Consider the following 25,351-nt stretch of genomic DNA (forward strand, 5'->3'; position numbering starts at 1 on the left):
CTTTCTTACAGTGATTTGCTATCTCTCTACCTGGAGCTTCTACTTTTTGGTCTTGATTCCAGGCCCCAAGTCTACTCAGAATGTCTGCTCCCTGTTTAAAATAAGAGCCCTGTAAGTCTTTTCTTTTCTAGCCTAACCAGATCCTGTTTCTTCAACAGTCCCAGATGTAATCACTCTTTTCTTTAAGTGTAGCATCTTAGTACAGAGCAGAAGAGAAAAGAACCCCTCCTTTATTCTATATACCATACCTCTTGTGATGGAACTTATTTCTTTGATTGCAGACTGAAACCTCTTCCAGAAATGGTGAGCAAGAGCCTCTTCAAGTAAGATGGTCTATAAATGCAGCCCCTGGTAATTCTAGGAGGCAGCTTTTCTGGTCTAGGACTATAAGACATGGGTTGCACCTTTTTACTCCTGGGCATGAGTCCCTGTGGACGAGGGCAGGGTTGAGTTCATGAGTGAGAGCCCTGGTCTGAGGCCACATTGCCATCACCACCCCTGGCCCAGTGCTGAGGAGCTGGGACTCTCCCCTGGTACCCCGGCCAGCTCTGCTCCCAGAAAGCTTGTTCATTAGAATGCCGCTGCCCTCCACGACTAGGGATGGCAAGCTTTCAGTACCAAAACTAGCTTACAGTCTCTCGTGTATCTCAGTCAGAAACGGTGCTGGACTTCTTGGAAAGGACCAAGCTGCCATTAGCAGTGGCGACTGACGCAAGATCTCAGTGTCTTTCACACATGCCCTGGATGGAGGCACAGCCACCAGAATGCAGCCTTCCCGGTTAGGTCAGCCCTGGCCTCTAGGGGCCCATCTGGTCTTTCCCACAGGCTGCACACACTTCTGGAGGGGGATAGTGGTTCTGGTAGCCCCTAATGGGAAGATACAGCATCTACTTAGGGGAGGAGTAAGAAGTAAAATGCTTTAATGAAATTGTTACAGCTTAGGCAGGATCCCCAGGGCTCTCCTGAATCAGTTTCCAGAGTCCCCTCTCATGCATTGTCTCATTTGCTCCACTCAGTGGCCCTACTCCCTTCAGCCCTACTTTTAGGGAAAGGAAATCAAGGTCCTAAAAAATTGAGTGATTTTTCCTCCCCAGAGACTGCATAGTGGGTTGGGTATTTTGTGCCATGCTCATTGCTGGGAAAATGAGGATGAATAAAACATTGATCTACCTTTGGGGTACTCCAAGTCTGGTGGGGGACACAGACCCCAGATGGACGTTTTACAAAGGATTCTTGAAAAGTCATTTGGCAAAACAACAGTGGAAAAGTGGAATGGAGTGCTAAGGGACACAGGACAGGGAGCCGCACTCAGACACCTTTGGAGACGGTGAGGTCTAAGTTAAGTCAGGCTGCAGGGGGTGCCCAGGGGTGCCATGGGCAGGACCAGCCCCAGCCAGGGTTGGGGAAATGGCACAGGGTGTGTGAGGGTGAGTACAAATGTCTGTATCATGAAGCCACAGGGCACCTCTGGAAAGCCCAGCCCCTGTGTGGCCCTGTCTTGGCATCACAACACTTTCTAAGAAGCATTAATTTCACATTCCAAATAATTGAAAAATATTGACAAATAACAATCTCAAATAATTGAAAACAAAAATTGCAATATTTGCTGCATTCTTGCTTGGCAACCCAGGGCGGCCTACACAACTTAAAGCAAAACTTCTCCCAACTCTTCACCCATTTCTCTTGATGTTGGTCTCACCACATGGTGAACATTTGCTCCTCCAGATGTTTTTTCAATGGCTCTCAAACCAAGTACTCATGCTTCTCTCTCCAGCAGGCTTGCCTTCTCCTTCCTTCTTTCTTTCTGCTCTCCTTGTCTCTCTCCTTCCTTTTTTCTCTCTGTTCTTCTTCCCTACTGTTGCCTCCTTCCACAGTTAGCTGCCTTACCTTCTCTCACCCTGGTCTGCACCAGTAGGAGGCTTTTCCCTGGCATGAGGGCAGATGAAAATCCTTTCTTCCTCTCTTGGGGGTAAAGGCCATCTAATGTAGGGATATTACCTGCCAAATTCAGGAGCTTGGATTTAGCTGTGGGTAACAGTTAGTCACTGCAGGGGTTCGGTGAGGGGATGATGTGATCAGGTTTTCTGGTCTTGCTAGAAGGTCCTTTAACTAGTGTGGCCAATTATTTGTTTGTTCTTTATGGCAAAACAGAACTTCTTTCTTTTCTTTCTCTTATGATCACCTCTCTCTTTCTCAAGTTGTTTTTATTTGTGATAAAATATATATGACATAAAATTTACCATCTTAGCCATTTTTAAGTGTATATTTCAGTAGTACTGTTCATTCACATTGTTGTGCAACCATGACCATCATCGTTCTCTGGAACTCCTTTCACTTTGTAAATCTGCAATTCTGTCTCTATTAAATCATTCCTTATTCCCTTCTCCCCTGTCAACCATCACTCTACTTTGTGTGTCTGAGTTTGACCACCTGAATCTTTTTGGCATCCTCTCAAGTATAATTCAAATAATGAGGCATTCGTGCATATCGACAATATGCCCATTGTGGTAGGTTTGTTGTTCCCCTAACACTTACGTGTGCCTGTTGTATTCCCACTCTTCGAATGTTGAATGCCATTCTTTTCTTATACGAGAGAGGGACCCCTGTCCAAAAGGGGCCCTCGCACCTGTCAAAGGAGACAATGTATGAAACAAACTCAAGTAAGATGGTGATGGGAAGCCCTTTGGGCACACTTCAGTGCTTTTAAGATGATTAATGTGGAATTAGGGGCAAAGGACATTGTTTTCCTTTCTCATCTGAAGTCAAAGGAATGACATTTTTAAAAAGAGAAAGTTAAAGGGGTTACCCATTAATAATGCCTTTCTCCACAAGGAAAATTCCTTTCTATACAAAAGAAAAATATCTTGTGACTGGTGAGCTGAAACACTACCTTGGCGACTCTCTTTGCAAAGTCTTCTCAGCATTCAGTTGATGCTGTTTGCATGGAGCCAAAGGGGTTCAGCTAAGTAACAGGGTCACTGGGCTTGGAGACAGGATCTGAGCTCTAAGTGCAATTTCTATCTCTGCCATGCGTGTGTGAGCAAGTTGTCCCAAACCACATCTTTGAGCCTCATTTCATTCTCTGAAATAGGGAAAACTGGTTATCATGAAACACAAAGGAGATCATGCCTACATTGTCCCTTTGGAAGCCACGGGACACAATGTGTGTGTTAGGGCGGGGTGGCCCAGCTGGACAACTGCCTGAAACTCAGCTGCAACACCATGGGAACAGCAATGTGGCTGGTAGCCCCTTCTGAGGGCCCCATGCTGGGTGTCACACAATGCCCCATGACGTCCACATTCCCTGCTGAGCCCGTCAAGATCTGTATAGGAAATGACACATCCTCCTTAGTTCAGTCTGGAGTCCTTTATTTTTGTACATAACAGAATGGCGAGATTAATTTAGCTCTGACGAACTGTAGCTGCCCTGAGAGGTCAGGGTGGCTCCTGGTTGAGGAATGGAGTCTGAGTTTCCCACCTCTCATTCTTCCCCTCTTCCTGCTCCTTTTGTTTGGTTTCCAGCAGGACGTTGCAGCTGCATGGTATTTCCCTGTCTTCTTGTCAAGAGGAATATTGATGCCCCAGCAGACCCAAGACTTCTGGGTGGGTGGGGGGCCATCCCCAGGGGACAGGGCTGTGACAGTCTTTCTATGCTTGATATTTTCACCGTTGTCTCCTGGTTTAAATGATCACAAAGATAGAGAAAGACCCACCCTCCTCTGGCTCAAGGCAGTGACTGGGTTTTGTTATAGGCCAGGCACAGGACGAAGGACTATGCACACATTGTCTCATTGCTTGGGTATTAATATCATCTGCTCTGTTTTGCAAAGAGGGAGTTGAGTTCTACAGGGATGTGTGGCTTACATGGTGTCACATCATGTGGAGAGCCTGGGTCCAAGGTGACATGTCAGAACCCATGTTTCTAACCATGCTGCCTCTGGGTTTCTGACTCCGGTCAAAATGTGGCAGGACCATTGGCTCAAAAAGATGTGTTTTCCTAATTGCAAAGGCACTCTACATCTATGAAACTTTTTTCTATTTACCTTCCTTGTAGATTTTCTGCCAGCAGGAAAAAACCTTAGAGATGCAGATAGTATTTCTTATTGTCAGAGGACAAGGATATCCTCAATTTGGGAGGTGGTAGAGACGGGGTGTTTATTCGTCCTAAGGGCATCCCCTCCTTCCTCCACTGCTTGGGCCATGTATTTCAGGGCTACAGTCCAGCCCTGAACTTGATCTGTAATTCTGATAATGGAGCTGACAGAAACTACAGTGAACATGCATGGGCCTTTGCCCCAGAAAGGCTCAGGTTTCAGCCTCTACCTTTCTGATCCCCTCAAGCCCATTCCCAGGAGAATGTCTAAGCAGACACACAGGTGAGTGTCTAAGTCAGGGATGGGCTAAACATGACTCAGAGGGCCGAATAGGACCCACCACCTATTTTCACAAAGTTTTCTTGGAACGAAGCCACATTCACTTATTCAACTGTGTATTGACTGTGGCTGCTTCACACTACAACAGCCAACTTGAGTAACTGAGACAGAGATTGTACAGCCTGCAAAGTCTAAAATATTTACCACATGGCTCTTTATAGATAACTGTTGCTAACCCTTGGGTCCCTGGTGGCTAATATAGCTTCAAATGCTACTAAACTAATTAGAAGCAAAGCAATATTGAGAATCAAGATATTAATATTAATTCCAGATGAACTGTCACACTGGAGATTTCAACGCACATTGGCAGGCATCAGTTTGAGGCTTTGGGATGATGTCACTTTGCATCCCAGCCACATCTATCTCAGATCTCTCCCCTGTTTCCTGGCAGAACCATTTGCTTACAAAGGTGGGTTTTCCTGCTTAGAAAGGTACTCTCTACATCACGAACCTTCTTCTATCCACTTTCCTTTGTGGGTTTTCTGCAAGGAGAAAAAACCTTAGAGATGAAGATAATAGTTCTTATTCTCAGAGGACAGGGGCATTCCTAATTTGGAAGGTGGCAAAAGGGAGTGCTCATTTGTCTTAATGACACTTCACTCCCTATATCATTCTCAGCCATGTGTTTCAAGATTTCCTCCTTCCTCACCTGCTGACAGCTCCACTTCCAGATCAGCCTAGGTTGGTCTCATTTAAAACAAAACTTGCTATTGTCTGGTCTTTGTTTTTATTCAACTTGAAGGGACAGGGCATATTATTTTTACTTTTGTGAAGGGAGAGAGCTACAGGCTTTAAATAGGTTCCTCTCACCAAAAAAAAAAAAAAAAAAAAAAAAAAAAAAAAAAAAAAAAATGGCTCTAGGAGATGGGACAGTTCAGCTGGAAGTCTGACCTGAGTTTGCTTCAGTAACTGAGACAGTGTCCCCTTCTATGACCATTTCACAGGCACCGTTTGAAGTCAACTCCTGTGACTGACTTGGCTGCTAGACAGAGCCAAGGGATTCTTGTCCTCCAGTGTGAGGGGTTATAGCAACAGTTTTAAGGAGTAGCCCAGTGGGCTGGAACTAGACCTCTTGGTCCAGAGGCCTCCGGGACCTCTGTCCTGCTCTAACTCCACAGCTGTGTGACCTAGGATTACTGGAGTAATCTCTCTGAGCCTCATGTGCCTCATGTCAAGTGGGGTCAGAAGTGCTGCCTTCCACACCCCCAGGTAGGAGTGTGGGATGAGGCAACAGGTGTGGGAAGGTGTTTCATGAAGCATCCAGTACTTCAGGGGCCAGTTTCTATATTATGCTTTCCTCCTTGGTATCTCAGGGCCACACCTATCTATGTATCTACGTCACACCTGACAGGCTAGGATGAGGTTTTGAAAACAGATATATAGTGAATGATTTTTTCATAGTTTTACCTCATGAAAAGTACAGATACTACTCAACCTACAGTGAGGTTATGTCCCAATAAACCCATCATAAATTGAAAATATCAGAAGAATCAAGAAGGCATTGAATACACAAGGCAGTGGTGAAGTGGGAGCTGTGGTTCACTGCCACTGCCTGGCATCACAGGAGTGTATCATATTGTCTATTGCTAGCCTAGGAAAAGACCCAAATTCAAAATTTGATGTTTGGTTTATAATGAATGCGTATGGCTTTTGCACCATCATAAAGAAGAAAAATCAATTAAGTCCAAACATCCTAAGTTGGGGACTGTCTGTACTTCGAAAGAACATGAACTTTGGAGTCAGACGAGTCTAGGTTTGAATCCAGCTCCACCCACCACTTGCTGGTTGTATGATCTTGGGCAAGTCACAACCTTTCTGAGCCTCAGTTTCCTCATTGGTAGAATGGGGGAAGGCATTAGTGTATCAGTTTGGGTCACCCATGAAACAGACACCAAGATGGCATTAGATGTGCAAGGGGTTTCTTGAAGATACCTGTGAAGAGAAAAGAGGAGGGAATATCTTCAGACTGCAATGCAAGACTGACATCTATGAAGGGAGAGAGGGAAGGAAGGAGACTAAGCAGGAGGAGTCTCAGACTCCATGTGGCTCCAAGAAAGTCTTGGTCAGGTCTGCCTGGAATCCCAGAGCAAAGATTGTCCACTGGAGGAAGCTGCATAACAAATAACCCCACATCTCAGTGCCTTAAAACAACAATAATATTATTATATCTCTTGATTTTGTGGGTCAGGAATTGGGGTAGGGCTCAGCCAGGAGATTCTTCTGCTCCATGTGGTGTTGATTAGGGTCATCCAGTGGCATTCAGCAGGTGGCTGATATGGCTTGGGGGGTCCAGGATGGCTTTGCTGGTTTGGCGGGGATGACTGGAAGGCTGAACTCAACTGGATCTCCTTCCATGTAGTCTTAGGGTCTCCTCATGGTCCCTCCAGCATAATAGCCTGACTTAAAGCTCAGGGTTCCAAGACAAATGTTCCATGAGGCAGAAGAAGCTGCAGTCTTTTAATGCTTCCACTGTATTCTCTTAGTTGAGGCAGTCACATATCTTCCTAGGTTCAATGGAAGGGAAGCATCAAAGAATACATAGCCATCTGTAATTCACCACAATGAATTACAGACTCATGAATGCAATAATGCATATTCACAGAGTAGGTACCCAGCAAATAGGAGCTGGCATTCTTGATGTTTCTCATCACTATTATTAATGCTGCTACCACCACCTGCCCTGCAGATGTATTCTGTGTCCCAAGGATGCCAGAGTGAGTCTGGCTTAAACTGTGAGGCTTTTTATAATGCACCCATCCTCATTTTTCAGCTTCCTGTGAAACCCTGATCAGCCTTCCCCTCCCTGCCCAAGGCTCAGGCATGCTTGTCTTTCTGCAGGTGTGGTAGACCTCAGTTTTGAGGCTGAGAGTCCTCTGGCACCCCCCACAGAGCTCCTGGAGAGACTGCCAAGCTATGACTGGCTTCTTCAAGCAGGCAGTAAGTCCAAGGGGGCTTGGTTCTTTGGGTTTCTTCCTAGGGCTCATGCTGGTTGGGGGGATGTCTCTGGAAAAAGGTGGTGCTGAGATAGCTCCCCTTTCCCTTCGGGGACCCTGGGAAGCCCCTCCTCATGGGTAAGTGGAAATAGGAAGCAATGGGGCATAGGCTTTCTGTCTATGAACAGTCCATGGCCATGACAGGTCCCTCTAAGACCTAGATGGTGCTGGTCTTGGAGTCCCCATTCTTTTTGCATTAGATGCATTAAATGCATCACTTTTTCTTTATCTGTTCTTTCTCACATTCAATCAGTCTTTCCTTCTTCCATCACACAAGTGTTTGTTCCTTTGGCCTGGGCTGTCCAGCCCCTGACTTTTCCCTTCTCCAGGAGGACAGACATTTTTCCCGCCTTTGGAGGCTTTGGGGAGGCCCCAGGAGCAAAGGTCCTGGTCCTCATTCCTGGAACACAGGTGAGTTTCAGATTGTGCTGTGTGACTGCATGCATTTCTTAGGTCACTCTTGCCACACAGGAGCCTTCCTTGAGGATCTCAGCCCTGGCAGTGCATCAGGATCCCTGGAGGGGACCCTCTGCACCCCAGACCTACTGCACTAGATCCTCCAGGGATGGGGTTTGGGGATTTACATTTTACCACTACTGTGGCCTCAGTTTCTCACCTGCACATTGAGGAGTCTGGCTGGCCTGCATGAGCCCACAGGCCCTTCCCAGAAGTCCCTGCCTCTCTGTTTGGTCCCCTGCAGAGTCCCTGTGATGACAGAGGAGGTGGCCCGGGAAGCCCTCCTCAGCTTTGTGAACTCTAAATGCTGCTACAGCAGCACAGTAGCTGGAGACCTCGTCATCCGGGAGCTGAATCAGCAGACCCTCTGCAGGGTAAGAGGCCAGAGCTGTTAGGGGGCCTTGGCCAAGGGGCTGGTGGGCTGGGAGCTTTGGGACAGTGGTGGGCTATTTGTGTGATGTAGCAGCCAGGGGAAAGAAGTCCTGGGGCCAGTGTGTGTGAGTGTGAACGGTGGTGATGTTGAATCCCATCTGCAACTTGACCTGTCTGTGGCTATGAGTAATAATAAAAAGAACAAGTGTCAGGCCAGGTGTGGTGGCTCACACCTGTAATCCCAGCACTTTGGGAGGCCGAGGTAGGTGGGTCACTTGAGGTAAGGAGTTTGAGAACAGCCTGACTAACATGGTGAAAACCCATCTCTACTAAAAATACAAAAATTAGCTGGGCGTGATGGTGCATGCCTGTAGTTCCAGCTACTCAGGAGGCTGAGGTAGGAGAATTGCTTGAAACAGGAAGGTGGAGGTTGCGGTGAGCCAAGATGGTGCTATTGCACTCCAGCCTGGGCAACAAGAATGAAATTCCAACTCAAAAAAAAAGAAAAAAGGACAGGTGACAGCACACACCACTGACAAGCTTGAACATGCCAGGCATCATAGAGCGCATGCTACACACACGCCTTGTCAAATCCTCATGGCTGCCCTACACAGTAGCATCACTGTCACTGGCTTACAGACGAGAAATTGGAAATTTAAAGAGGCAAAGTGATTTGCCCAAGAAGATGCAACTAGAAGTGACAGAGGTGAGATTCAAACTCAGATTTGGTAGCCTCAAAGCCTATGTCCTCACTCCATACTTCTACAAGAGATGGGCTGAGAAAGGTTCATCTACCCACCACTAGACTTCAGCTCCCTCTACCTCCCCCAAATCATGACTGTGCCAAGAAATTATTTATTCATTGCTGCAGGGAAGTCCTACCTCTGGCAGGCACTTCTGTCTCCTCTATTGACAGAGCAGAGGGGCAGCTTTTACATTCACATTTTCTAGTGTTGCTGATCCAGCCATCCTCTGAGTAGCACATAATTGCACAGAAATCAGATGAGCCTTGCAGGCAGTGGTTAGAGCAGGAATCTGGAAGAAGTGGCCATTGTGTGGCTGTGTGACCTCGAGCAATTCAGCTGACCTCTCTGAGCCCTCTTTTACTCACATGTAAAAGGAGAGGGCAAGGGATGTCCAAGACCTCTTCCCATTCTGTCACTCTGTGGATGAAGATCAAGAAGGAAGATTTTGATATCAGGCAGATAAATTCCTCCACAAGGGAAATCTCAAAGCCGTAGATTCCAGGGGCCTCCTTCTATCAAAGACAGCTACTACTTTGAAGCTTGTCTCATAGAATCTTTGTATAAATTCATGGGGAACTGAATTAGCTCCAGTTTGAGCCTGTCAGGGGAGATTTCCTGGGGCTGGCTGACTTCCCGGCAGACATCTGGGGGCACGTGGAACAGAAATCGCTGTTGTCAGCCAGTTCCAGCAGCCGAGGGTGTTGTGCTTGGATCTCTCAGTTTCCCCACTGAGCCCTGGCAGGGGAAGAGCTTCCTCTTTTTGCACAATGCTCTGCCTTCATAAGGGGCACGAATGTGAACATGCTGTTTTTTTCCTTTTAGTATCGACTAGAGACCTTTAGTGAATCCAGGATAAGCGAGTGGACATTTCAACCCTTTACTAGTAAGTGAATTGTCTGAAATTAGTTTAACTGGGGGCAAATAAGTCAGGGTGCTGGTGGAAAATATCAGGACTTGACTCAGGCACTCATCTTAAATAAGATGGTCTTCTGCTTGGAGCCTTGGCTTCCTTATTCCCTGCAAAATGAGAGGGTGGACTTTCATCTCAGAGACTTTCCAGTGCTGATCTTAGTAAATGCTTCCTGCCCAGGAGGCAGGAGGTCCTGAAAAAGCCAAATGTTTGCTTTTGCTGCAGTCTGGTGCTTCCACATGGGGCCAGGTTGTAAAGCAGCATGTGTGTTTAAACATTCGCCTACCCCCTCATGCCACCCCTAATTCCTCCTAAGCCCCTAAGCCCGTGTGCTCCCCATTCCCCTTGCCATCCACCTTCTGCTGAGCCCCCACTGGAAGCCTAAGTTTCTCTATTTGGGAAGACCTATGTCCTACCTGTTTGCTCTACCAGTCCATTCTTCAAGACTCAGGTCCATTCTTCAAGACTCAGCTCATGTATCACTTCTTTTAAGAAGCTTTTCAGGATTTCTCCTCCTGCTGCTCCCCTCCCAGCAGAATGGGCCAGTCTTCTGAGTTTTCAGAGCCCTTTGTGAAACTCTTGTCCAAAGCATGCATCACATCCTATCACATCTTATTGTGATGGTCCTGTCTGTCTCCTTGAACAGAGCAGGAGGAAGAGGATGGGATGGTGAAGGGGACGGTGATGATAATGATGACAGTTCTTGTTTGTCAGCCCCTCAGGATGTGCCAGCCCTGGTGCTAAGAATTTTATATACATTCTTCCATTTAATTTTCACTACCATCTTGTATGGTAGGTGCCATGACAATCCCCATTTTAGAGATGAGAGAATGGAAGCTCAGAGAGGGTAAGAAACTTCTCTAAAGTCAAGCAGCTAGGACATAAAAGAGCCAGGAGTCAAACCCAGATCTGTCTCTCTCTAAATTTTGGTTGCTTAATCACTGCCTCCAAGGGGACTTTGACTACCCATCCCTGTAGCCCCAGGATCTAGACTCATGTCTGGTACCAAGTGAAGGCTCCCTGTTGTTTGCTGGATAAATGAAAGTTTATCCCTGCCGCCCTTTGTCATTCTTACAATGACCCCTTTCTGCATCAGACCACCCTGTAGATGGGCCGCAAAGAGGCGCCTCCCCCAGGCTCTGGGACATCAAGGTTCAGGTTCCCCCGATGTTTCAGGAAGACATCAGGAAGTTCCAGGTCCCTCACTCATCACTGGTCAAGGTAAGACGATTACTGGAGTACTTGCCCTTCTCCCTGAGAGGCTTTCCAGGCACTGCATGTTTCCTCAAACTCATCCTTTAAAGGGAAACCCAAAATTCAGGCCAGTGCTTCATTTCTTGGTTATAAATAAACATAATTTAATAAAACCTGGTGTATGGAATGTAGTCCCAAATAAAATTCCAAGCAAATCTGGGAATGTTCAGGCAGCAAACAGATCATTCGATTTACAAATTGTCACCAGCTTTAGTGAGCAGTGATATTCCTAGATCGGTTGAGTGTGGTTTTCATTTAAAAAAAAATTTATTTTAGCTTAAACAGCTGGAGTGCTGAATGAAATTTATATAAAATAAAAACTTAAAACTCTGCTGGGATTTTCCATGAGAGTCAGTTAGGAAACGGAATCTGACTTCCCTCCTGCTTAATGGACCTATAATCATGGCGTGAAGGGAGAGAAGCCTAGTGGATTACAAAAACATGAATGAGATAGCTCATATTGTGTTCTCTTCCAATTGCTGCCTGTTTTACACTTTCGGACTGGATTTAAGGGTGTAATTTTGCTCTGTGAGTTTTTATAGAGTTCTAAGACAAAGAAGATTTTGAGAGGTCAAGAAAGTGTTCTAATCCTTTCTCAAGGGTGGCAAGGCTATTTTAAATTAGTGATTAAATACTATTAGCTAGCTCTTTGCATTTCACAAAAATCCTGTCCATTTGTCAATGACTTCTGTTCCCAAAGACCACATTAGCTACTTTATGGGCAAATGCCATCAGCCTTTGTGGTTCAGCCTGGTAGGAAACTGTAGAGTGTGAGTTAGGATGTGGGGCTCCCAGAACACGTCTCCCCTTGTTGGCATCCAGACTGGGCTGGGGCTCAGAGGAAATGGTGACATGATCTCTTGATGCAGTCAAGTCTTCTGGAATTGTAGTCAAATGGGAACGGCCATTTCTTTCCTGCGCCATCCACCTATCCTAGTCCTGAGCCGCTGCACCTCCGGTTTAGATGGTGATGTCATGGGTCTGGGAGAAGTGGCCCTTGGGAAACTAGATCCTAAGAGAGCATTGCACTTTCAGGAATGCCACAAATGCCACGGGCGTGGGCGGTACAAGTGCAGCGGCTGCCATGGGGCGGGCACGGTGAGTCATCTGTGAACCATTGGTGAGTCAGTGAGGGTGTGTTGGTGGGGGATCCTGGGGACAGAGGGCTGGGCTGGTGGCCTGGGGCTCCCTGCAGCAACTGTGTCATCTCAGGCAAATCATCCTCCCTTTCTGGGCCTCCATTTTCCCATCTATAAAACGAAAAAGTGGGATTGGGTGGTCTCTAATGACACTTTCACTTTGACAGTTCGATTTTAATTTTTCTCTTCTTTTCTTATCCATCTACCAACATACAATGAATACCTGCTTGGCTCTGGCCTCTAGGTCCTGTAAGAGGACCAAGGCCTGGGGTTCTTCTTCTCAGGGAGTCCCTGTTAGTCAGGGAAACCAACAAGTGACTCCACTTGTCGAACAGGGTGGTGGGTGCTGAGCAGGTAAAGTTTGGAAGGCTTGGAGAGACAAAGTAAACAGGACACTTGAGTTAGTTTCCTTTGGCTGCTATAAGCCACGACCACCAATAGGAGGCTTAAAACAACAGACACGGCCGGGCACGGTGGCTCATGCCTGTAATCCCAGCACTTTGGGAGGCCAAGGCCGGCAGATCACGAGGTCAGGAGATCGAGACCTTCCTGGCTAACACGGTGAAACCCCATCTCTACTAAAAAAGTATATATTAAAAACTAGCTGGGTGTGGTGGCAGACACTTGTAGTCCCAGCTACTTGGGAGGCTGAGGCAGGAGAATGGCGTGAACCCAGGAGGCGGCACTTGCAGTGAGCAAAGATTGTGCCACTGCACTCCAGCCTGGGTGACAGAGCAAGACTGTCTCAAAAACAAACAAACAAACAAACAAAAAAACCAGACACTTATTATCTCAAAGTTCTGGAAGTCAGAAGTCCAAAATCAAGGTCTGGGCTGGGCTGGTTCTTCGGGAGGCACTGAGAGGGAAGCCATCCCCTTCCACTCCCCTGGCTTCTGGCAGCTGCGGGCTGTCGTTGGTGTTCCTTGGCTTGTGACTGTGCCACTTCAGTCCCCACCTCCCTTGTCACTCAGCCTTCTCCCTGCATGGCTTTTTGTCTTCACATGGGCTTCTAATAAGAACACATCATCGGATTTAGGCCCTACCTGGTCATACGACCTCATCTTAACTAAATGCATTTGCGAAGGCTGTCTCTAAATGAAGTCCCACTCTAGGATTCCAGTAAACTTGAACTTGGAAGGGCCACTATTTAACCCAGCACAGGCCCCTCAGTGGCATTAGTCATGGCATTACTTGTCTTTTCAGAAACCTTCAGGCCTATTAACCAAACTCCTCATGTTACATGCTGTCCTGATTTGAACCTCATCCTTTGGCCATGCTCTGACACTGCCTACCCTGAACTGTCTTCTCCACCAGACCTTTCACCCCTCGCCTACTGGGTTTGCATCCCCTGCTCACTCCCGCACTGCCTGTGGGTCCCAGTAATGGCCTTCGCCTGGCCTTTCTCTCTCCTCCCGAGTCCTCACTTCTGCCACCTACCTCAAGTGGCTTTCCCAGGCTCCCTCCCTGTTGTCTTCTCTGTCCCTTCCTCCCCTCCCACCTCCCTCAGGCTTTCCCTGGAATGTATCTGGAGCCCACATGAGCCAACTGTGGGAGCACAGCCTAGGCCTTTTCTGGGGTCATTTCTCAAAAGGAGCCTCCTGTCTCTAGTGCCAGGCCCCTGACCAGTGCCTCTGTCCCAGCTTCCTCCCAACACTTGGTCGGGGTCCAGTCTCGGGGCTTGTGGGGATCAGAGAAGAGGCAGGAGAGGCTGATGTCTCAGAAGAAACAGGGATCTTAGGGAGTGGAGTCTTTGAAAGCTGCAACTGGAAGGATCCAAAGATACCTCATGTCCACCCTGTACCATTTTGCAGATGAAGGGGCTGAGGCCCAGGGGGAGGAAGGTCACCAGGCCGGGATTTGAATCAGGTCTTGGGATGCCCTTGGCCCTGCTTCCTGGGAGGCCGGTGGGGGCTGAGGCAGTGGTGTGTCTGCAGGTGCGGTGTCCGTCCTGCTGTGGAGCCAAGCGCAAAGCTAAGCAGTCCCGGAGGTGTCAGCTCTGCGCGGGGTCCGGCAGGCAGAGGTAGGAGCATCTCCCAGCATCACGGTGAAGTGCTCTTGCTTTCTGGCTGTTCATTGCCTGCCCGTCTGAAAGGCAAACAGGGACCCGTCTGTCTCGTCACTGCTGTGTCCCCAGAGCTTTGCACATAGTAGGTGCTCTGTGGTTATTTGAAGAGTAGGTGAGCTTTTCTCAAGGCCTGGCATTTCTGGACAAGGCTGGAACTTGTCACGCGATATATGTTTGGAAAGGATGAGAAGAAAGAGGCACTGCAGGGAGGAAAGACAGGGACGGGTTTACCAGGAAAGGAGACCTCTCCCACCAATGGGTGGGGAAGTGAATATCAAAAACCACCTGAAAGGCCAGATTTTTAACTCTGTGAGGATCAGGTCCTGGGCAAGCTCCTATTTATAACTCATTTTGGGGTCTGAATAACTCATTTTGGGGAGGAGGAGTCAAGGAAATTTGGTTGATTGACTAAACAATCAACAAAACTTCACCGCTGCTCACAGCTTTGCAAACACTGGGCCATTGCATTTTGTAAATCCTATCTTTTAATGTATTTATAAATTTTTAAGGGAAACAGGAAACCATGAGGAGTGAAAATACTCAAGGTTGGGTTGGTTAATGATACTTTTGCCTCACCAAAGCCCAGGCCATCCTTCTGACAAGCCGGTTGGAGAAGCTTTGGTGCACCTTCCACTGTGGTTGGTAGAGACGGTCTTTGGGAAAAAGATGCTTATTTTTCTTTCATTTGCAAGTGAAAGGAATCCAATTCAAACTGGCTTTGGCAAAAAGTAAATTTACAGGCCTAGGTAAGAGTGAAGACCGGGGTATATTTCAGGGATGGCTTCAGGCTCAGCTGGATCCAGGTGCTTAAACACCACCACCAGAAATCTATCTCCACCTCTCACTTTGCTTTCCTTTGTGTGGGCTTCATTTTCAGGCAGGGGGTTCCTTGTAGTGGCAGAGGAGACCACCAGTAGCTCCACGCTTACTAATCCCAGGAGAAAAGATGTCCCTTCCCCAATAGTCCTGACAAACATCCTGGGGCAGATCTCATTGCACTCGCCTGGGTCATGTGCTCATCTTTGTATCAACCACTGAGACCAGGGACATGGAATAAGATGATTGGCCAGTCCCTGGTCCCAAGCTGGTCACAGAAGGGGTTGGGTAGGCCCTAGAGCCATGTGAGCTGGGTGGGGGAAGGGTGGTCCCCACAGGGATATTGGGGTACTGCCAGCAGAAGGAGGACTAGGCGGTGGGCAGGAACAGACAATGCAAGCCCACCACAGTCTACCTTCAGGAGGAAGGAGGTGCGGGTGGGAGCCTCTGGAAGCCACCAGGACCTGCAGCTGATCTGGGGGTACTGACTCTGTGCCTTTCTCAGATGCAGCACCTGCTCAGGGAGAGGGAACAAGACCTGCGCCACCTGCAAGGGGGAGAAGAAGCTGTTGCACTTCATCCAGCTGGTCATCATGTGGTATGTGGCAGTGTCTCAATCCTGTGGCACGCGGGGGTGGCTGAGGGACTGAACCCTGGACTGGTTTCTGCAGAGAAACTGCTTGGTTGGGGCTTTCACAGTGCAAGAACCTGCCAGGACTTAGAAGGGGGAGAATTCCCTGGAAAGAGGAAGTGTGGGGTTGTGGGATGCCGACTGGCTTTAGAACAGACAGACCTGAGTTCAAATTCTGCCATCATCACTTTCTAGTGCAGCAGCCACTCGACAACGGAGCCCTTCCTGTAGGAAGAGAGCCGTAGCATCCTGCTATATCCCTAAGTCAGCCAGGGCTTCCACGCATGAAGGTTTCTCCTGTGTCAGGCACCTTGCTAAGTGCTTTGCAGGCAAAGATGAAATGAGGTAATGGAGCTGAACTGTCACTATCCTTACTAGCTTCATTTTACAGACGAGGAGACTGAGGCTCAGAGAGGCTACAGAACTCTTGCAAGGTCCCTCCAGTAGCAATTCAAGCCCTCAACCCCAGGTCTGTCTGATTGCAAAGGCCGTGCTCTTAACCTGCCACACTGTGTGCTTTCATCCCTCATCCTCCTTCCCTCCAGGAAGAACAGCCTGTTTGAGTTTGTGTCTGAACATCGGCTCAACTGCCCCAGGGAGCTCCTTGCTAAAGCCAAAGGAGAAAACCTCTTTAAGGATGAAAACTCAGTGGTAAGAGGGCATTGTGGATGGGAACAAAGGAAGCTGGGTTCCTCCTCCGCTCTCGTGGGCCTGGAGCTGCTGGCTGTGTGTGCAGGCTGCATTCCCTGGAAGGACAGGTTGGGTAAGAGCAGAGCTCCCCAGACATGGATGAGGCTATGGGGAGCCCGGGGGCTGTCAGTTTTCTTTTGACTTTTACATACTCAACCCTCTGTCCTTCCCACCTCCCCTTCCCCCACCATCTGCCATTCTTCATTCCTCCTACCCTCTTTCTCTCTTTCCCTCCCTCCTACCTTCTTCCCCACTCTTTTCCTTCCTCCCTCATCCCCTGCTTCCTTCCACAAACCTTGAGACCCTTCTCCTCTATCAGACACTATTCTAGACCCTGGGTAGACCATGGCAAATAAAACAAGGACCCTGCCCTCATGGAGCTTACAGTCTGGTGAGGGGACTATGATGGACACTTTTATAGCAATGTCAGATGGTGAAGGGGCACTGAGAAACACTCAGGCAGGGTAAGGGGCAGGGAGGGGTGGCAGTGTCGTTCCAGCTGGAGGTGGGAAAGGCCTCTCAGTGGAAGTGACCTTGGGCACAGACCTGGACGCAGGGCAGTTGGGGAGTGGACCTTGTGGTGTGGGAGCGAGGGGACAGTGGGGCAGAGGCCTTGAGGAATGGCAGAGGGCAGTGAACAGGGCAGAGCTAGGAGCTCAGAAGTGAGAGGTGCCTTCAGCCAGAGGAGAGGGTCCTGTGGGCCAGGGCTTGGTACACCCAGCCCACTGCCTGCTTTTGTCAATAAAGCTTTATTAGAACACAGTTCCACCCATTTGTTGACAGGTTGTCTATGGCTGCTTTCCTGATGGTGGGGCAGAGCTGGGTAATGACAGACTACAGGGTCTGAAAGCCTGAAATATTTACTATTTGGTTCTTAGCAGAAAAGGTTTACTCACTCTTGCCGTTGGCCTTGGCAGCGAGATTGGCTTCAGTGGGACTTCAGAGTGGGGTCCTCAGATCATACGGAGGGATGTCAGCCCCTTTCTTTGTTCCAGTAATTTGGCTTTTTAAAGGCTCACCTCAGGCATCCCCCCACCAGAAGCCCTGTACCTCACTCTTCCATTTGAGTTAGAGGCCTCCCCCTGTGCTCAGCTCAGACTGGGGCCCATTCCTAGGCGTCAATGGCTGCTGGCAGCTCTGTGAGCTGACCCTGCCTGGTGCTGAGCTCTGACTGCTGTCTCACCCTCAGCGTCCACAGCAGCACTGGGCCCAGGTGGACACTTAGAAGGAGGGTGGAGGGAGGGGCCACGGTTCTACAATGAGGGGCAGAACAGGGAGCCCCAGGGGAGGACTATGCTCGCTCTTAATATGTGGAAGGCTTTCCAGCCTGGCAGAAGGGGATGTGGGGGCTTTGGGGACTGAGGAGATGCCCCAGTGCCTGGACTTTCTGTAGGTTGAGTGCAAGCACCTGGGCTTACTTGTGGTTCATTTTGTATCCGCAGCTCAGAGTGCCTGACCCTTAGTGGGCTGTATGAATGTTTAAATGAGAAATGAATCTGAGTTCCTTTTCTGCTACACATGTACAGACCCCACGAGTCCACACTGATGGGGACCACACCTGCTGTGGTCACTGCCTTGCCCCACACCTAGCACGATGCGCGGTACACAGGAGGCACACAGCTGGGGGATCGAGTGGGCTGCAGGTGATAGGGTTCTCTCTCTGACTGCAGGCCCCTGTTTTCCTGTTTTTGAAATTCCTGAGACCACCATATGGGGCCTTCTCTCGGCCCTCTTCTCTGGCTCTGACTCTGGCCAGCCCCATTGACTTCCAAAGCTGCAGGTGCAGCAGCCAGGTGGTCCGCATCTCGCTCTCTCCCCCAGGTGTACCCCATCGTGGACTTCCCCCTGCGGGACATCTCGCTGGCCTCCCAGAGGGGCATTGCAGAGCACAGCGCTGCCTTGGCCTCCCGTGCCCGCGTCCTGCAGCAGGTGAGCCGGGGGTGAGGGGCCATCTGGCTCTGATGTCTCTTCCTGGGCTGCTGAGCCCTCTTTCCTGAGAATGTCAGAGCGGAAGGATGAGGATGTGGAAGGGAGGGAGGTCCCGGGGGAGGAGCCTGGGAAGGGCTAGGGCCTGACCTAAGGCCCCAGGGCATAGAGCAGGGCCTGCAAGACACAGAGGCAGGAAGGACCCTGGGCCACGGGAGAAGTTTGCATTTTTATTCCCGGAAGCGATTGCAGGGTTTCAAGCACGAATGTGGTGTCATGAGATTTTGATTCTGACTCCCTGGTGTTCAGATAGGGGAAGGATAAGCTTGAGATGGAAGGTCACAGGCCCGGCTTGCCTCTGAGGCCCTGGCACTTCCCAAACCCCAGCCCTGTCTTCTCCCAGCCTCTAGGGTTTTGGCTGCTGTATCCTGACAGCCACAAGGTGGCGGTGGTGGCTGCTACATCCCCAGGAGCAGCCCTGAGCGGCCCCTTACGCTGTTGCTGCAGCCTGCCAGGGCGCCCTAAGGTGGGAGTTTGGCCTGGTAACATGCTTTTGCTGGAGCTGCATGAAGTGGGACTCAGCAGCCAGGACGGGAGCCTTGCAGACTGGGCTGAGATCCTGCATTTCCTGAATCCCAGCATGATCCTGGGCCAGCCACTTCTCCCCTCCTTCAAAGCCACTCTCTTCACCTGCGAAAAAAGACACTAAAGCACATCAGAGGGTTTTGCAGCAAAACCCTCTTAATGTGTTTGGCACCTGGTGCTCAAAATGTCCCTTTGCAACGAGCGTTTCCCCTTCTCTCTCTCTCTCTCTCTCTCTCTCTCTGCACATCTCCCTGATTTGTAGGAGAGAGAAGATGCATTTTATCTAAATGAATAAGGATCATCTTGGAGCTGGAAGGGGACTGAGAAATCAAGCAATTCAGACACTGCAAACTTACATGCCTACCAGGGCCAGGAAGTAAGGAGGTGGTGACAGAGCCTCATTCAAAGGGGCCGGTCAATGCTCAGCTTTCTGTAGGCACAAGACCCAGTGTTTCCAGACTGTTTGAAGTCCAGATTTTTAGATGAAACCTTCTAGTTTTTCAATATTTTGATAGCTGGGGAAATTGAGGCCCAAGGAGGGGAAGTTACCTGTCCCAAGTCACACAGTATGTTGGTGGCAGGTCCAGGACTAGAACTCAGGTCTCCTGAGGCCCTGCCTCTGCCAATACAAGCCATTGTAAACAAATTCTGGAGCCAGGAAGGGCAAACCAGGGGGCAAATACAGTTTTCTTTAAAAAGGAGTATAATGGGAGTGGAGGTCACTTTTCTGAATCTTTTTTCTGATTTTGCCTTTGGTCCTAGAGCTGTAGACAAAGATTCATGCTAATATTTTACTCAAGATGGCGAAGTTAGAGCAGAAATCCAACCATGAGGGCATAGGTGGCTAAATTACATCTCCTGGCCATGGCCGTGACTCTGAGACCTGGAATCTGCTTATTGCGGGGGCTGAGCTGCACAAACAGATAAACAGCCAATTACATCATGACCACTTGATGGCAATTGATGTCTTGAGCAAATTGTGGCCTCAAACCTGGAGACTTTTTGAGCCAGAAGCAGATGGAGGCAGGGGGGTTGCAGAGGTCGGGGTGGGGGTTGGTGGTATTGCCATGCTCACCATTGGATCTTAATAGAAAATTCTGGGAACAAGAGTAGTCCTGACTTCAGTGTCCAGGCCTTCTGAGCACTGACATTGACTCCCATCTCCTTGTGCCCTTTAGTCCCTATTTGGGGTCCTTTGCACTGAAATTTCAAGAGGCATCTTCCACCTTTTATTTCCAAAATTGTCATTTGGATTCCAGTTTCTGGCATATGAAGAAAACTCAATCACTGGGGTCTTATTCGGTTGTCTCAATAACTCTGTGAAATAAGAGTTTTCATTCCCATTTCACAGATGAGGAAACTGGGGCCTAGAGAACCGGAGCACAAGATCACACGGAAAGCTGTGTGGAAATTTCGTGCCCTGATTCTGATTCCCCTCTTCCTTCTGCAATGTTGTGCTGCCCTCAGCCTCTCTTATGACAGAACAGGGGCCTCCCTCTCAAAATACACCCCCACTGCCCAGATCTCCAGGGATGGCCAGGGCAGTTTTTCTAAAATGGAGAGAGAAGTCGAAGCAGCCAGGTGGCTTCAGCCTCAGGCCCCTACCAGGCCTGGTTTGCCTCTTCCCTAGGGTCTTCAAGCCATCAACTACAGCAAGAGGACTTGGAGCTCTTTTCCCAACAGGAAGAATTCCCTGCAAGTAAAGAGGGCCTGACCCCAGGCCAATCATGCCACCTCTCCCTGGGTTTGGATCCCCAAATCTGAGTCTGGGACAGGAGAGCAGCTTGGGCAGAAGAGAATTTAGGGCTTTTTGCACAGAGCTTGGCCCACAGTAAGTCTACAAGAAAGCTTGGCTTAAATGATTAGAAGCAACATTCCTACCTCAACTATGTAGTGTAGTTGCCAATAACAAAACAGCACCAGAAGCCAGTGCAGAGGGGAGCCTAATATTTGCTCCCAACATTAGGCTGCTGTTTCCATTTAGGGCCTCATCATTGCAAAAAGTTATTGAGTAACTGCTCAGAGAAGGGGCCAGAGAATGAGCGACTTAGCACCACCCTGTGGGAGGGAATGAGGTCTCCATCCTGAAAATAGCCTGGCACAGCCCACTAAACTTTCAAATGTCTTCCGGGTCAATGTTTCATCTTAAAATTTTATTCAAATGTTATAAACCACTTCCTAATGCCTCTGTGGTTGTTTTAATATATACATGTTTAAACTGACTTTTTCCTCCACTGTCCCCCAGCACTCCATCTAAAAATTAATGTTTCTGGAAGTTGTCCTACTTGGCTGGTGACTTTCCATACACCCTGAAACTCCCCTGGGGATGCCTGTCCCCACTTGGTGAAACCTAGAATCAAATGGTAGCTAAAGATGAGAAGTTAGTTTTGGCCAGAGCTTAGGGCGTGTGAAGGAGCACAGTAGGAGATACATCTAGAAAGGTAGATTGTAGGCATATTGTAGCAGATTGTAGAATGCTGTGTTAGTCTGTTCTCATGCTGCTAATAAAGACATACCTGAGACTGGGTAATCTGTACAGGAAAGAGGTTTAGTGGACTCACAGTTCCACATGACTGGGGAGCCCTCACAATCATGGTGGGAGGTGGAGGAAGGGCAAAGGCACATATTACATGGCAGCAGGCAAGGCAAGAAGAGAGCACGTGCAGGAGAACTGCCTTTTATCAAACCATCAGATCTCATGAGACTTATTCACTATCATGAGAATGGTATGGGAAAAACCCACCCCCATGATTCAGTTACCTCCCACTGGGTCTCCCCATGACACATGAAGATTATTATAACTCAAGGTGGGATTTGGGTGGGGACACAGAGCCAAACCATATCAAATGCCAACTCCAGAGCAGGATCTTCATACCACAGACAGTGGGGAGCTACTGAAAGTTCTTGAGCAGGTGAGTGACTTGAACAGAACACTGACATTTTCCTTGGCTATTTGTTTCCTTAGCGCCAGACTATTGAGTTGATCCCCCTCACAGAAGTTCACTACTGGTACCAAGGAAAGACTTATGTTTACTACATCTATGGCACTGACCACCAGGTGTATGCGGTGGACTATCCTGAGCGGTATTGCTGTGGTTGTACCATCGTGTGATGTAGCACAGCTGTCCCCAGAGCCTGCCATTCATGTTTGCCAAGGAGGATGACCGATGCTCTCTGAGTGTGTTCACTGTTGGCTGCATTGGACAATCACATACAAACCCTGGCACATCCTTCCAGAAAAACCAGCTTATCATCTATCAAGCTCCAACTCCTTATGCAGCTCCTGTGGTGGAATCCATCACTCATATGCTTAACCTACAAGAATTCAGCTACACACATTCCTGTAGAACAAATGAGAGAAATAATTTAAATGGCAAGGTCTTTGCCTCTGGTCTCCAAGTTAATGCCCTGATGAGGCGTGCTTTTCCCCTTGTCGGTCTTTTGCTTTTCCCCTTGTCGGTCTTGGTTCTGATGTGCTTCTTCTAGTGGGAGCCCCTTGACGATCTGAGTGTTACTGAAATGTTTAAGGATACACACAAATTATCTCGTCCTAATGCACAATACATAGTGCACTTAGTCTTAAAGTGCAATATGTTACTGACCATTCTGTGGATCAGGAATTCAGACACAGCCACAGTGAGGATGGGATGATTTATCTCTGCTCTGTCACATCTGGGGCCTCACCTGGAAGATTCAAAGCCTGGGGCTGCTCAAGGGTGGGGTCTGAAATCATCTGAAAGCTGGTTCACTCAGATATTTGGTGGTTGATGGTGGCTGGTGGTTGGGACCCCAGTAGGGAAGCTGTCAGGTGGAGCACATTTACGTGACCTCTGCATGCAGCAAGAGCTTCCTCACAAGATGGCAGCTCTGAGAGTGTGTGCCCCTCATGTACATCCCAATTGAAGAAATAGAGATCCGTTTCACAGCTGGAGAACAAACCAGCTGTGTTGGATGGACCAAGAGTCTGCATGCCAATCTCTAGTGTGGTGTCTATACAAGGAATTTGGAGAGTGTTTTCGAATAGATACAGTTTTTTACATCACAGGCTGACCTTAGAGCCTGCCCACTGAGTAAGATGTGAACTTGATGCTCTGTGCACCCATCACAGGCAGCAGCTCCCACCTGGTGGTGTAAGGCTGGGTCGGGGGTGGGGTTGGAGGGGATGCCCTGCAGTCCTAATGCCGAATCAGCTTTGGAGAGGTGGTCCTGGGCTAGGCAGGTAGCTGTGCATCTGGTTGTGGGTAACCAGAGAACCTCTGTCATCTCATGATGCCTGCCTCACACCGAGAAGGGGATTGCTATAGCAGGGAGTGGCCTCAGGAAGCAGCCCCTCAGAGGGCTGTTGGTGCCCTCTCTTGATCCCCACATCCCCTTATCTGGATGTGGACTTAACAGGCCTAGTAGTTGAGGGAGGTTGGGGAGACTGAGGCCATCCCCCAGGGCATCACCGATAAATAATACGGAAATAAGCACTCTCATCCTCACCCACTACTGCTGAACCCTGATTTTCCTGCGTCCTGTTTGCATGTGGCTGTTTCCCAAGTTTGGCTGAACCACAGGAACCCCACACACTGGCGGGTCCTGGCTAATGGCGTGGTGGCTAGCTTCGTGCAGGAACAGCAGGGGTTAGGGGGTTCTAGCTCCCTTGGGACCACACAGAAGCCCAGGGGAAACTGGACAGAGAAGCAAAGGGAGATGAACCTGGAGAAGCCTGGGCTCAGCAAACCTTCCAGGCTCAGATTTCAGCTCCTGCTCACTCCATAGCTCAGTATGTCAGGGAGGCCAAGGGCAGGACGAGGCATCCCCTTGGGTCAGGGTATGACCTTGGGTCAGCTGCATGGGCAGCAGCTGGTCCCAAGGACAGAACCTGCTGGTGGCAGGGGGAAGAGGGAGCATTCCCCAAGGAAGACCTCACTTCATCTTCATCCATCACGCTGAAGTCTGGGAGGCCCCTGCTCCCACCCCCATGGCCTACCTGTGTGGTTCTCAAAGGGGAGCCTTCTGCCTGTCAGGCACATGATACAAACTGGGGGGACAGCTCTTGGTTGTTGCAATGATTAGAAGTGACACCATTGACACTAAGTGCACAGAGTCTAGGAAGGCCAGGCATCCAGCAATGCTGTTCTGCATCTCACACGACTTGCACATAACACACTGACCTTCGTGCAGAATGTCAGTTATACACAAAAGTCCTATCAGTTAGTACTTAATGTAATGCTTATTTTTTATTTAGTGCTCACCTGTGTTTTTTGTTTTTTCCTATATGTCTTATCTGAAATGACTTCAGATCATCTTACTTTTCTTAAGTCCAAATGTGTGTTCTAAGTGGGCATAACTGATGAAGGTATTGTGGTTCCCCATGTGGTTGTGCCTGAGCATTTACAAACTGAAACACATGTATGTAAAAAATTACCTTCTTCCAATTGCTCCTCTGTATTTTATTGCTCCTGTATGTACATTTATAATCTGGGCATTAAATTCCTGTTTTAAAAACATCTGTTATGTAAGTAGGCTATACATCATTTTTATTTTATTTTTTGGAGACAGGGTCTGCCTCTGTCATCCGGGCTGGAGTGCAGTGGCTCCATCACAGCTCACTGCAGCTTCCACGTCTTGTGCTCAAGCAGTCCTCCTACTTCAGCCTCCCAGGTAGCTGGGACTACAGGTGCACGCCACCATGCCTGGCAAATTTTTGTACCTTTTTGGCAGAGATGGGGTTTCAGCACGTTGCCTAGCTGATCTTGAACCCCTGGGCTCAAGCAATCCTCCTGACTCAGCCTCTCAAAATGCTAGGATTACAGGTGTGAGCCATCATGCCTAGCCTATGAATTTGATTTTAGGATGAAAAGGAAGCACCATGTATGCTGAGGCTGAGGCTCAATAGCCCAGATGCGCCATTGGTCTGTGAATCCAAAAAGAAAATGCTGCAACAACATGGGCCCAAAGGACCACTGTTCCTGTTAGGCGGCAAGTGAGAGAAAGCAGCGATAAGCCATGAGCCGCAGCATCCTTAGTTCTGATGGAGAGTGGGTCTGCTGGCCATTTGACGACTGCTGCATGTTTTCCCTTCCAGTGTCATCTGTTTTCATGACATTCACTGAAGCCAGGACATGACTTAATTTGCTATTTCTGCCTCTCTTTGTTATCGTAGGGCTGATTTGGCTGTTAGGGTATAGCCCTAGACTCAGTTGAAGTCATTAGGGGTAGAGAATAGAACATAAGGACACCTCTAATCCTAAAACTGGCCACCATGGACTGTGGCTCTGAGCCTGATTCAGTTTTGTTTTAGAATAACGTTAGACCCATGTGGTTTGCCTTTTCTTTATTACTCTGTC

At 48.7% G+C, this 25,351-nt stretch overlaps 1 protein-coding gene across 4 annotated transcripts in view; it reads left to right on the top strand.

Moving 5' to 3' along the window:
- The window catches only part of SSUH2 (ssu-2 homolog), a 40,843-nt gene extending 16,131 nt beyond the window's left edge, over positions 1-24,712 (top strand). For 2 of the 4 annotated variants that reach the window (XM_073009906.1, XM_073009905.1), the window contains exons 2-12: positions 7,272-7,370; positions 7,756-7,837; positions 8,127-8,256; positions 9,823-9,883; positions 11,007-11,131; positions 12,200-12,262; positions 14,238-14,323; positions 15,690-15,782; positions 16,361-16,466; positions 18,327-18,434; positions 18,835-22,089. In XM_073009906.1, coding sequence (XP_072866007.1) covers positions 8,137-8,256; positions 9,823-9,883; positions 11,007-11,131; positions 12,200-12,262; positions 14,238-14,323; positions 15,690-15,782; positions 16,361-16,466; positions 18,327-18,434; positions 18,835-19,140 — 1,068 coding nt within the window. In that variant the 5' untranslated portion in view covers positions 7,272-7,370; positions 7,756-7,837; positions 8,127-8,136 and the 3' untranslated portion in view covers positions 19,141-22,089. Of the gene's footprint in view, positions 1-7,271; positions 7,371-7,755; positions 7,838-8,126; positions 8,257-9,822; positions 9,884-11,006; positions 11,132-12,199; positions 12,263-14,237; positions 14,324-15,689; positions 15,783-16,360; positions 16,467-18,326; positions 18,435-18,834 lie in introns of all 4 variants that reach the window. The other 2 variants (XM_007985094.3, XM_073009907.1) reach the window with 2 other exon arrangements.
- The last annotated feature ends 639 nt before the right edge of the window (positions 24,713-25,351 follow it).

Source organism: Chlorocebus sabaeus, chromosome 22 (assembly GCF_047675955.1).
Source record: "Chlorocebus sabaeus isolate Y175 chromosome 22, mChlSab1.0.hap1, whole genome shotgun sequence".
Classification (NCBI taxonomy): Eukaryota; Metazoa; Chordata; class Mammalia; order Primates; family Cercopithecidae; genus Chlorocebus; species Chlorocebus sabaeus.